General features: G+C 42.9%; 1 protein-coding gene across 4 annotated transcripts in view; it reads right to left on the reverse strand.

Annotated features, from left to right (window-relative positions):
* Window positions 1–120: 120 nt before the first annotated feature.
* LOC146064351 (UDP-glucuronosyltransferase 2A2-like) overlaps window positions 121–13,046 on the reverse strand; it is a 78,601-nt gene continuing 65,675 nt past the window's right edge. For all 4 annotated transcript variants that reach the window (XM_083177751.1, XM_083177781.1, XM_083177761.1 and 1 more), the window contains exons 5-6: window positions 4,323–4,542; window positions 121–813 (exon numbers count right to left, since the gene is read on the reverse strand). In XM_083177751.1, coding sequence (XP_083033877.1) covers window positions 534–813; window positions 4,323–4,542 — 500 coding nt within the window. In that variant the 3' untranslated portion in view covers window positions 121–533. The remainder of the gene's footprint in view (window positions 814–4,322; window positions 4,543–13,046) is intronic.

Genomic DNA, 13,046 nt, shown 5'->3' on the forward strand with positions numbered 1-13,046 from the left:
AACAAGAATAGGGGCCTTAGGCTCTATCAATAGTATCTAAAATATCTCAATTACATTCTCTTTATGGGTAATATTTTGTATATGAAACACACTGCAATGCAAATAATCAGCTCGTCTGCATACTGTACACCAAAGTGGTTTAATTCATATATTGTTACTGGCCTGAATATTGTAAATAAAAATGTATTGTCAACCTTCGGTACTTATGTAATATCTGAACTCCCGTTTTTCTTATGAGACCACGTCCCCTCGCGGGGCTCGCTGCGCTCACCATGCTTCGGGCACGGTGGCTCGCTGCGCTCGCCACACTATATAAAATCAACTCCATGCGTAGTTGGATAGTAGGGGTATGGAAAAATGGGGTGCATTTAACATGGGAGTCCAGATAAAATACATAAGTACCCAACTTTCTTTACCACATACAAACACAAATATGGCCTATAGTCAAATGCTCTTCAATTCAGAATTGTGATCCTAACAGAAATGATTGGAAGCACATTTGTCACCACTACAGAGCAGCACAACTTATAACATCAATGTTTTTTCTGCTTCTTCCTGCTTGGGCGGCATTTCCTGCAACAGAAGGAGATGGTCTTGACTGTGATATAGAGAAGTGTGAAGAGACAAATTAGCAGGAAGCCGATGACATCCAAGCAGTGGTACTGGTACCAAGTTAGTTCATGGGAGGCCGGACGCAAGTGCTTTGCCCCCTTGTGACGCATGACAAACTCTATCCAGAACACAGCTCTGTCTAGTGGTTTAACTGGCTGGTCATGGTGGATGCGTGATATCCTCATAGCATTTTCTTTGTACCTAAAATATAAACCAACAGTTAAAGCCTTGCAGTTTTTTATTGTTTCACATAAGCAATAATTCCATTTACTTGGTCAGTTTTCACTAAGCGCTTACAGTTAGTGAAGCCTCCAGAATTGTGTGCGAAAAAAGTTTTTCCAACGCTTCTCATTTTCAGTGATAGAGCACTCAAACTTTTAAAAAAAAATACAACCAAAAAATTAGTGGCCCTAGGGACACTTAGTAGCGCTAGTCGTGCTAGATCCTAATTCTCTGAGAATTCATTACTCATAAAATAGAATTCATGAAAGTTTTTTCCACCCAGAGCTAGCATACGGGGTAATGCACTGATCAATGTAGTAAAGATTTTTAGCTGTGCAGGATTTGTGCTGCTTCTTAATTAGGGAGTGTTGATCCCTTAAAAATGCAGAAAATGGAAAAATAGTGTCAGATACCTAAGTATCTGGCACTTTAAGAAGCGCAATCCTGCTCAGAAAAAATTGAATGTCCTTACAGTTTTATGAATATATAAATCAATTTATTAAAAGCATATAAAGTGGAATCAATCCACACAAAAAAAATAGAATAGAACAATATCAATTGTGCACAATTAAACATACAGACATGACAGACAACATATAACATATAATGCAATAAAAGCTGGACTTGCTGGGATTGCCGTTTGCTTATTAGTGATAAAGTCACTCAATTGAGAATGAAATAAAGGCTTATAGGCTTCTTAATAGAGGCAGTGATAGATTCTCATAGTTACCAGTCCTGCATGAACTTTCAGTGGTGGATAACCAAGGTCAGTCTCTCCAACTGGTATATTACCAGAGATGTACTCCGGAAGAAGCTGTGTTGGAACCTTCTCCTGCTGGACCAGCCAGCTGGGTGGTAATTGTAATCCACAGGTAAAGTGCGCTTGCAAAGTATGTGCAGGACCAGCAGAGAGTAGGGCTCAAAAACGCGTTTCTCCGCCTGCTCGTGAAGTCGGCGGCTTCCTCAGTCTGAGGAAGCCGCCGACTTCACGAGCAGGCGGAGAAACGCGTTTTTGAGCCCTACTCTCTGCCGGTCCTGCACATACTTTGCAAGCGCACTTTACCTGTGGATTACAATTACCACCCAGCTGGCTGGTCCAGCAGGAGAAGGTTCCAACACAGCTTCTTCCGGAGTACATCTCTGGTAATATACCAGTTGGAGAGACTGACCTTGGTTATCCACCACTGAAAGTTCATGCAGGACTGGTAACTATGAGAATCTATCACTGCCTCTATTAAGAAGCCTATAAGCCTTTATTTCATTCTTAATTGAGTGACTTTATCACTAATAAGCAAACGGCAATCCCAGCAAGTCCAGCTTTTATTGCATTATATGTTATATGTTGTCTGTCATGTCTGTATGTTTAATTGTGCACAATTGATATTGTTCTATTCTATTTTTTTTGTGTGGATTGATTCCACTTTATATGCTTTTAATAAATTGATTTATATATTCATAAAACTGTAAGGACATTCAATTTTTTCTGAGCAGGATTGCGCTTCTCAAAGTGCCAGATACTTAGGTATCTGACACTATTTTTCCATTTAAAAAAAAAAAATAGCCGTGGAGGGGTGTGCGTGGGAGGAACAATAACCCATACCTGAACTGTTAAGCTCTAATCTCTGAAGATTCTTCTTGAACTGTACTTCCACACACCTCTGCAGATTTATATTCTTAAACTGATCTATAACTCAGAATCAACCACAATGAGTAGTACACAAATCTATTCACTGAGACAGAGGGGCTGGGGGCATGGGCAGCAGCTCTCACAGGGATCCAATGCCCCCACAGCAGCAAACCAGGGGCGTGGCCTTGTGATCGCAATATTTCCAATAAAGCCATGCCTTCTTTTCCAGATGCCACCCCCCCCCCTTTTTTAGGGTGCAGGGACGCATTGGAGTCCTGGGTTCTAAGAGCATAGTTTTGGTAGGTATGCTGAATGCCACTCATCTATGCATGACAGGCCATCGTCAAGGTGCATAAAGGGGAAGATAATGGGCCTGTAAGCATAACATAGATCATTTCTGTAATATATTGCACAATAGGGGAGATGCAGAGTTGAAAACAGGTCAGTATTGCAAATGTACTCTGCATATTCCACACTTGATAGGCTCTAAGTGTATGCTGATCAGTCACATCTCCACATGCAGCTAACTGGTTGGTAACAGGGGCGTTTAGTTCCATGCATGCATGGGAGTTTAATTATGGCTGACTTGTGTTCATCTCTGCATGGTCCCACTGTACCTAAAAGTGTTATCATAGCCAGTTTAATTCCTTACATTAGTTGAATATGTATCACTATATGTATGAGAATTAACTTTAAAATCTAAAAAAAACTTTCAGGCTGTAGCTCACAGAAAATATCTAGGTCGACAGGAGGTCAACATTGACAAAAGGCCAAAACATGCAAAAGGTCGGCACATGAAAAGTCAAAATTATTTTTCACGTTATTTTGTTGTCAATATTGATACAGGAGCATGTGGACCCACCAAATGCTGTACCATATTCCCTTGCTTCACTCACCATGCTGAGCTGACATCCGATTATGAAGTTATTTTATTGTATTAATTGTTTTTTGTATTCTGTCTGTATTTGTATATAGATTTATAATTTTAAGTGTTTTTTTTCTTATTAAATTTGATATTATTTCTAGCGCAGTCTTCCTATATATTCTCTTGTTTCACATGTGGTCTTTGAGTACTCACATTTGACTGCTGCTTAAATAATAGGTCAAACCAAATACATGGTATAGCAGCCCTTAGATCTGTCGCACACAGCCATTTTTTTCTTTTTGACCTAGACATTGCCTATGTTTTGACATTGCCATTACGCATCCTCCCGACCTGTTCATACCCCCACTATCCACCTCGGCATGGAGTTGATTTTAGAAAGCGTGGTGAGTGTAGCGAGCCACCGAGCCCGAAGTGTGGCAAACGCAGTGCGCCCTGCGAGGGGACGCAGAAAACGATCCCGAAGCATGGCGAGCGTAGCGAGCCCCGCGAGGGGACGCGCAATACACGTCAAGTAATCCGTGTCCCCTCGCGGGGCTCACTGCGCTCGCTATGCTTTATAAGATCAACTCCACGCCAACGTGGGTAATGGAGGTATGAACAGGTTGAGAGGGCGCGTACAGTGTCTACTTGCCACGCTTCAGGCTGACTTGGATAGTGGGGGTGTGCAAGGATGAAATAGCATGCAAATCGACCGCTAAATCACTTCAGATTTTTTTGCATGCGATTTGCGGCCGATTTTCGGCCGATTTCACAGGCACCGTGATAATACACAAGTACTGTAGTTTTTATTACAAATGATAAATGGTGTTCCAGCCAATCAGCTACTAACTGTAATTTTTCAAACATGACATTTAGAAACTGATTGCCTGTTAGATTAGCACCAGAGCAGATGCGTCAGGGCAGCAGAGACTAGATGAATAGAAAATAACAGGAAAAAATTATCAAAACATATTAAAGAGATATTAAGGATCTTACGTAGGATTGTTTATGACAGTGTTTACCGCATCTAACAAGTCTTGGGTTTGCATTTTGTTTATGTCCAACATTACTGCCATGCCCTTTGTCTTCATGTGGATAATATTATCTGGCTGGTCAGCAAAAAGTGGTATTCCCACCATAGGGACTCCATGGTATATGGCTTCATATATTCCATTAGTCCCGCCATGGGTAATGAAAGCTTTCGTCTTGGCATGACCTAAAATAAGACATATACATTTATAGTAATACAGATGAGAAAATTATATTCAGAGTTCTGCCTTTAAAAGTCACTGCTGTAAATACTACAATTTGACAAATCACTGTCAGTACAGTCAGGGTATTGTAACGATAAAAATATCATTTACTAGCTGAGGCATCCTCCGTTGCTTGGCTTTGGTTGTGCAATTAGCATTACTTGAACGTTATCTTTCTCTTGTTATAAGCTGGCCATACATCTACAGATCGATTGTCAGATTGGGCTGGTTGGAACAAAATCCTGGTAATGGATGAGAGCAAATGACAGTTGACCATTTGCTTTGAAATGCTGGAAAACTGCCAAAAGCTGTCATTCAGATATTACCAGTTTTTTGTTCCAATCAGCCCAGTCTGACAATCGATCTGTAGATGTATGGGCCCTATTAAGCTTGACAGCTCTTCCAACAGACCCAGGAGGTGGCTGCCTAGTGTCATCTTAAGTTCTCATCCAATTCCGTCCAGTGGAAGGACCTGAATATGCTCCCCATGCCCATGGTGTGCCCGGCATTCACCCCTCTGTGATCTGACCACATTTTTCTTAAACCTCATGTCCTCTGCCCCCTCTATGTTATGTAACTTTGCTATATCTTGCTTCCCTGAATCACTTTGTGTAGTGACTGGACCCCTTTTTTGGCCCCCGGGTTCCCTATGGGGTCGGGATTGGGGTCTTAGTGGCCGTGAACCTAATCTGGACCCAATCAAGCTACCTTGCTAAAGTTTTGTGCAAATCAGTCCTACAGTGTCTGAGTGCTTACTGGACAAACACAAATAACAGATGACAAATAATAATTTAACCATTGGTAAACATACAGCCTTTGTCTATGTGTGCATATAGATGACTTGAATATGCTTGAGTGGATCTAACACAGTGGGTATTTAAAGAGACATCTAAGCACAAGGTGATATGTGACTGCACATAAACAGGAATCAACCATATTTGATTTTTTTTTTATTATTATTATTTCAAATTTATATTTCCGTAACAGTTTGGTGTTTACAAAATCAACTAAAATTACCACTCTGTACACTGGACTGGTGTGATTTGACACCGATGGGTTTGGAGAAATAAAGTATCTAACCAATAATACACCACAGCACAGTCTCATTAGCATTCATTTTATATCTTAACCCCTTCCCGACAATTGACGTACATTTACGTCATGGTCGGGAAGTACTTCCCGACACATGGCGTAAATGTACGTCATGGCATTTAACTGTCACCGCGTCTATAGACGCGGTGACAGTTTCAACATGTCTGCTGTCCCTGACAGCAGACATGTCCGTGCATGCCCAGGGGGGGCTGCGATGCCGCCCCCCCGTCGGCGATCGCTGTGATTGGCTGTTCAGTGTGAACAGCCAATTACAGCGTTTTCTGTGTCACCGGCGAATAACGTTCGCCGGTGACACGCGATCGGAGGTGATTGGTGCTGTAAAGTACAGCACCAATCACCGCGGGGTGTAAGGGTGACACTGGTGTCACCCCACCTCACCCCGCCCGCCCCCAAAGGCCGTGATTGGTCCGTCGGACCGACGGACCAATCACAGCCATGGAGGGGGGTTTAAACTAACGGTGACTGCACTGCAGACGCCATTCCGGTCTGGAATTGCGTGCAGTGCGGTCACCGTGCCTAGCTGCCGCGATATACTGACCAGAACCTTGCAAAATACTTACCTGATCCTTGCAAATATCTTGCCTGCTTCATCACTGCTTGTAGTGTGCTGGATGCTTCCTGGATCCTGTTACTTGTGACTTCCTGTGTTGTGAACTTGTGCTGCTGCAGTGTAATAGCGTTAGTTAGATAGAGAGAGATAGAGAGAGATAGTGTCAGAGAGTGCTATATTTTGTGCTGCTACAGTGTGATAGAGAGATAGAGAGAGATAGAGAGAGATAGAGAGAGATAGAGAGAGATAGAGAGAGATAGAGAGAGATAGAGAGAGAGAGATAGAGAGGCCTAGTGACAGAGAGTGCTATATTTTGTGCTGCTGCAGTGTGATAGTTATAGATAGAGAGATAGAGAGAGAGATAGAGAGAGATAGAGAGAGATAGAGAGAGAGAGATAGAGATAGTGACAGATTGTGCTATATATTTTTTATATAACTGACTGCTGCCCCCCCTTTTGTGCTGATCAGTATAAATTAACTGATCAGCAACTTTTTGGGGGCGCAGTTTTTTTTTTATATATATATATACCTGTCACTGCTGCTGCTGCAGTGTCATAGAGTGTTAGATAGTGAGAGATAGAGAGATAGAGAGAGATAGTGACAGAGAGTGATAGAGAGTGCTAAATTTTGTGTCTGCTGCCCCCGCCTTTTGTGCTGATCACTATATCTGAGGTGATCAGCAACTTTTTGGGGGTGCAGAGGTTTTTTTTTTTTTATATATACCTGCCAGTTGCACTGTCAGTTGCACCAAAGGTTGTGCACCTGCTGCCCCTCACTGGTAATCAGTGTCGCATCACTGATCACCTTTTTTTTTTTTGTGTGTGCTGTGGGGTCTTTTTTTAATTTTTTTTTTACACACACTGTGATTTTGTGGGTGTCCTGTGGCCGCTGTGCGCTGATCAGTGACGTACATCACTGATCATCTTTTTCGGCACAGGGTTGATCTATTTTTTTTTTTTTTTGATCAAATTCCTGTTGCCTTTGAGCGCTGTTCAGTGACGGACGTTACTGACCAACATCTGTGCTCAATTTTTGGCGCAGGACCTTTTTTTTTTTTTTTTTTAACCCCTTCAATTTTTATTTTTTTTTAACCCCTTCATTTTTTTTTTTTTGTATAAAGTATTTTTTTTTTTCTGCACTACATACACACTACACACTACATACCCCCCTGGTTGAAATAAAGTTTGTACCCCCCCCCCTACACTATACACGTGTTGAAACATTTCACTACCAGTAACACAAAAATAAAAATGGCATCAAAAATGGCATCAAAAATGGCATCCCAAATGTCATCCCAAATGTCATCCCAGTCATCCAGAAGAATGTATTCAGTGGAGGAGGCATATGCCATGCTTGCTTCTGACTCTGACACAGCCAGTGATGCAAGCGGGGAATTTGAAGGATTCGCCTTAAGCTCCTCTTCCTCCTCTGGTGATGAGGGACCCCCTCAAAGACGCCCCCGTAGAGCAGCTGAGACCCCCCCAATAATTGATCTCGTATGGACCCCACCACCAGACAATTTTGAGCCCCAGGTTCCTGAGTTTTTGGCCATGCCAGGAATCCAATTTGATTCCACAGGTCTCAGAGAAATTGACTTTTTCAAATTATTTTTCTCTGATGATTTTATAAATTTAATGGTGGACCAAACTAATTTATATGCCCAGCAGTTTATTGCTCAAAACCCCACGTCATCATTTGCTAGGTGGACCCCTGTAGATGCAGTAGAGATGATGACGTTTTGGGGTCTGGTGTTTCATATGGGCATAGTAAAAAAGCCAGAAATTAGGCAATATTGGAGTACAGATGTTCTGTACAGCACCCCATTTTACCGTATGGCCATGCCCCGGGCTCGATTTGAGACGATCCTTAAATTTTTGCATTACAACGATAATGCACAGTGCCCACCCAGAGATGATCCCACCTTTGACCGGCTATTCAAAGTCAGGCCGGTCATTGATCATTTCAGTGCCAAATTTGAAGACATGTACATCCCAGATAAATTCATTTGCATAGACGAGTCCCTTATACATTTTAAAGGAAGGGTTAAATTCCGCCAGTACCTTCCCAGTAAGAGGGCAAGGTATGGCATAAAAATGTATAAGCTGTGTGAAAGCACCTCAGGGTACACTCACAGGTTTAGGGTATATGAAGGGAAGGATTCAAGAATTGAACCGCCAGAATGCCCCCCCTCCCTCGTAGGTGTTAGTGGAAAAATTGTCTGGGATTTAGTGCACCCCTTCCTGGATAAAGGTTATCACCTCTATGTGGATAACTTTTACACCAGCATCCCCCTGTTTAAGGCCCTTGGTTCAAGAGGTACAGCAGCTTGCGGTACTGTGCGCAAGAACCAAAGAGGCCTCCCAAAAACGCACATTGCCCAAGTAATGAGAAGGGGTGAAAGCAGGGGAATATGCACCGAAAATATGTTGTTGGTCAAATATAAGGACAAGAGGGATGTCCTTATACTGACAACAATTCATGGAGACAGTACCACCTCCGTCCCTGTACGAGGTACCAGTACCCACACCTCAAAACCTAATTGTATCCTGGATTACAATAGGTACATGGGCGGAGTGGATCTTTCAGATCAGGTACTGAAGCCGTACAGTGCCCTGCGGAAAACAAAAATCTGGTACAAGAAGCTGGCCGTGTATATCATCCAGATGGCACTGTATAACGCTTACGTGCTATTCCGTTCTACCGGCCAGAGGGGGACATTTATGCACTTTCAAGAGGAAGTCATAAAGGGCCTAATATTTGGGAACCAGCAGGCAGAGGGCCCCAGTACTTCTAGTACTGGCCCCCGTATTGTACCAGGGCAGCATTTTCCTGATGAAATCCCCTCCACTGGAAAAAAGGGCAGGACACAAAAAAGGTGCAAAGTTTGCTATAAAAAGGGAATAAGAAAGCAAACTATTTTCCAGTGTGACACTTGCCCCGACAAACCCGGCCTATGTATAAAGGAGTGTTTTAAAATATACCACACATCTATGGATTATTAGGTTCATAATTTCACCGTGCTTCGGGGGTCTTGCTAATGCCACATAGCACCCACCATTCATTCCACCAGAATCTGAGCCGCAAAATCCAAAAATCACTCCTTCCCTTCTGAGTCCTGCCATGCACCCAACTGGTATTTTTTGGTCACATGTGAGGCATTGCCGTACTCGGGAGAAATTGGGGCACAGATTTTGGGGTGCTTTTTCTCCTTCATACCTTCTGAAAATGAAAAATTTTGAGCCAGAACTGCATTTTTGTGTAAAAAAATGTAATTTTTCATTTTCACTGCCCACTTGTATCAAAATTGGTGAAACCCCTGGGGGTTTGAAATGTACACTATACCCCTAGATGAATTCCCTGAGGGGTGTAGTTTGCAAAATGGGGTCACTTGTGGGGGGGTTCCACTGTATTGGTGCTTTGGGGGTCTTGCTAATGCGACATAGCACCCACCATCATTCCACCAGAATTTGTGCTGCAAAATCCAAATATCACTCCTTCCCTTCTGAGTCCTGCCACTTTTTGGTCACACATGAGGCATTGCCGTACTCGGGAGAAATTGGGGCACAGATTTTGGGGTGCTTTGTCTCCTTCATTCCTTCTGAAAATGAAAAATTTTGAGCCAGAACTGCATTTTTGTGTAAAAAAATGTAATTTTTCATTTTCACTGCCCACTTGTATCAAAATTGGTGAAACCCCTGGGGGTTTGAAATGTACACTATACCCCTAGATAAATTCCCTGAGGGGTGTAGTTTGCAAAATGGGGTCACTTGTGGGGGGGTTCCACTGTATTGGTGCTTTGGGGGTCTTGCTAATGCGACATAGCACCCACCATCATTCCACCAGAATTTGTGCTGCAAAATCCAAATATCACTCCTTCCCTTCTGAGTCCTGCCACTTTTTGGTCACACATGAGGCATTGCCGTACTCGGGAGAAATTGGGGCACAGATTTTGGGGTGCTTTGTCTCCTTCATTCCTTCTGAAAATGAAAAATTTTGAGCCAGAACTGCATTTTTGTGTAAAAAAATGTAATTTTTCATTTTCACTGCCCACTTGTATCAAAATTGGTGAAACCCCTGGGGGTTTGAAATGTACACTATACCCCTAGATGAATTCCCTGAGGGGTGTACTTTGCAAAATGGGGTGACTTGTGGGGGGGTTCCACTGTATTGGTGCAACATAGCACCCACCATTCATTCCACCAAAATCTGTGCTGCAAAATCCAAAAATCACTCCTTCCCTTCTGAGTCCTGCCATGCACCCAACTGGTATTTTTTGGTCACATGTGAGGCATTGCCGTACTCGGGAGAAATTGGGGCACAGATTTTGGGGTGCTTTTTCTCCTTCATACCTTCTGAAAATGAAAAATTTTGAGCCAGAACTGCATTTTTGTGTAAAAAAATGTAATTTTTCATTTTCACTGCCCAGTTGTATCAAAATTGGTGAAACCCCTGGGGGTTTGAAATGTACACTATACCCCTAGATGAATTCCCTGAGGGGTGTAGTTTGCAAAATGGGGTCACTTGTGGGGGGGTTCCACTGTATTGGTGCTTGGGGGGTCTTGCTAATGCGACATAGCACCCACCAAAATTCCACCAGAATCTGAGCTGCAAAATCCAAAAATCACTCCTTCCCTTCTGAGTCCTGCCATGCACCCAAATGGTATTTTTTGGTCACATGTGAGGCATTGCCGTACTCGGGAGAAATTGGGGCACAGATTTTGGGGTGCTTTTTCTCCTTCATACCTTCTGAAAATGAAAAATTTTGAGCCAGAACTGCATTTTTGTGTAAAAAAATGTAATTTTTCATTTTCACTGCCCAGTTGTATCAAAATTGGTGAAACCCCTGGGGGTTTGAAATGTACACTATACCCCTAGATGAATTCCCTGAGGGGTGTAGTTTGCAAAATGGGGTCACTTGTGGGGGGGTTCCACTGTATTGGTGCTTGGGGGGTCTTGCTAATGCGACATAGCACCCACCAAAATTCCACCAGAATCTGAGCTGCAAAATCCAAAAATCACTCCTTCCCTTCTGAGTCCTGCCATGCACCCAAATGGTATTTTTTGGTCACATGTGAGGCATTGCCGTACTCGGGAGAAATTGGGGCACAGATTTTGGGGTGCTTTTTCTCCTTCATACCTTCTGAAAATGAAAAATTTTGAGCCAGAACTGCATTTTTGTGTAAAAAATGTAATTTTTCATTTTCACTGCCCACTTGTATCAAAATTGGTGAAACCCCTGGGGGTTTGAAATGTACACTATACCCCTAGATGAATTCCCTGAGGGGTGTAGTTTGCAAAATGGGGTCACTTGTGGGGGGGTTCCACTGTATTGGTGCTTGGGGGGTCTTGCTAATGCGACATAGCACCCACCAAAATTCCACCAGAATCTGAGCTGCAAAATCCAAAAATCACTCCTTCCCTTCTGAGTCCTGCCATGCACCCAACTGGTATTTTTTGGTCACATGTGAGGCATTGCCGTACTCGGGAGAAATTGGGGCACATATTTTGGGGTGCTTTTTCTCCTTCATACCTTCTGAAAATGAAAAATTTTGAGCCAGAACTGCATTTTTGTGTAAAAAAATGTAATTTTTCATTTTCACTGCCCACTTGTATCAAAATTGGTGAAACCCCTGGGGGTTTGAAATGTACACTATACCCCTAGATGAATTCCCTGAGGGGTGTACTTTGCAAAATGGGGTGACTTGTGGGGGGGTTCCACTGTATTGGTGCAACATAGCACCCACCATTCATTCCACCAAAATCTGTGCTGCAAAATCCAAAAATCACTCCTTCCCTTCTGAGTCCTGCCATGCACCCAACTGGTATTTTTTGGTCACATGTGAGGCATTGCCGTACTCGGGAGAAATTGGGGCACAGATTTTGGGGTGCTTTTTCTCCTTCATACCTTCTGAAAATGAAAAATTTTGAGCCAGAACTGCATTTTTGTGTAAAAAAATGTAATTTTTCATTTTCACTGCCCACTTGTATCAAAATTGGTGAAACCCCTGGGGGTTTGAAATGTACACTATACCCCTAGATGAATTCCCTGAGGGGTGTAGTTTGCAAAATGGGGTCACTTGTGGGGGGGTTCCACTGTATTGGTGCTTGGGGGGTCTTGCTAATGCGACATAGCACCCACCAAAATTCCACCAGAATCTGAGCTGCAAAATCCAAAAATCACTCCTTCCCTTCTGAGTCCTGCCATGCACCCAAATGGTATTTTTTGGTCACATGTGAGGCATTGCCGTACTCGGGAGAAATTGGGGCACAGATTTTGGGGTGCTTTTTCTCCTTCATACCTTCTGAAAATGAAAAATTTTGAGCCAGAACTGCATTTTTGTGTAAAAAATGTAATTTTTCATTTTCACTGCCCACTTGTATCAAAATTGGTGAAACCCCTGGGGGTTTGAAATGTACACTATACCCCTAGATGAATTCCCTGAGGGGTGTAGTTTGCAAAATGGGGTCACTTGTGGGGGGGTTCCACTGTATTGGTGCTTGGGGGGTCTTGCTAATGCGACATAGCACCCACCAAAATTCAACCAGAATCTGAGCTGCAAAATCCAAAAATCACTCCTTCCCTTCTGAGTCCTGCCATGCACCCAACTGGTATTTTTTGGTCACATGTGAGGCATTGCCGTACTCGGGAGAAATTGGGGCACATATTTTGGGGTGCTTTTTCTCCTTCATACCTTCTGAAAATGAAAAATTTTGAGCCAGAACTGCATTTTTGTGTAAAAAAATTTAATTTTTCATTTTCACTGCCCACTTGTATCAAAATTGGTGAAACCCCTGGGGGTTTGA

Source organism: Crinia signifera, chromosome 1 (genome assembly GCF_055691185.1).
Source record: "Crinia signifera chromosome 1, ASM5569118v1, whole genome shotgun sequence".
Lineage (NCBI taxonomy): Eukaryota > Metazoa > Chordata > Amphibia > Anura > Myobatrachidae > Crinia > Crinia signifera.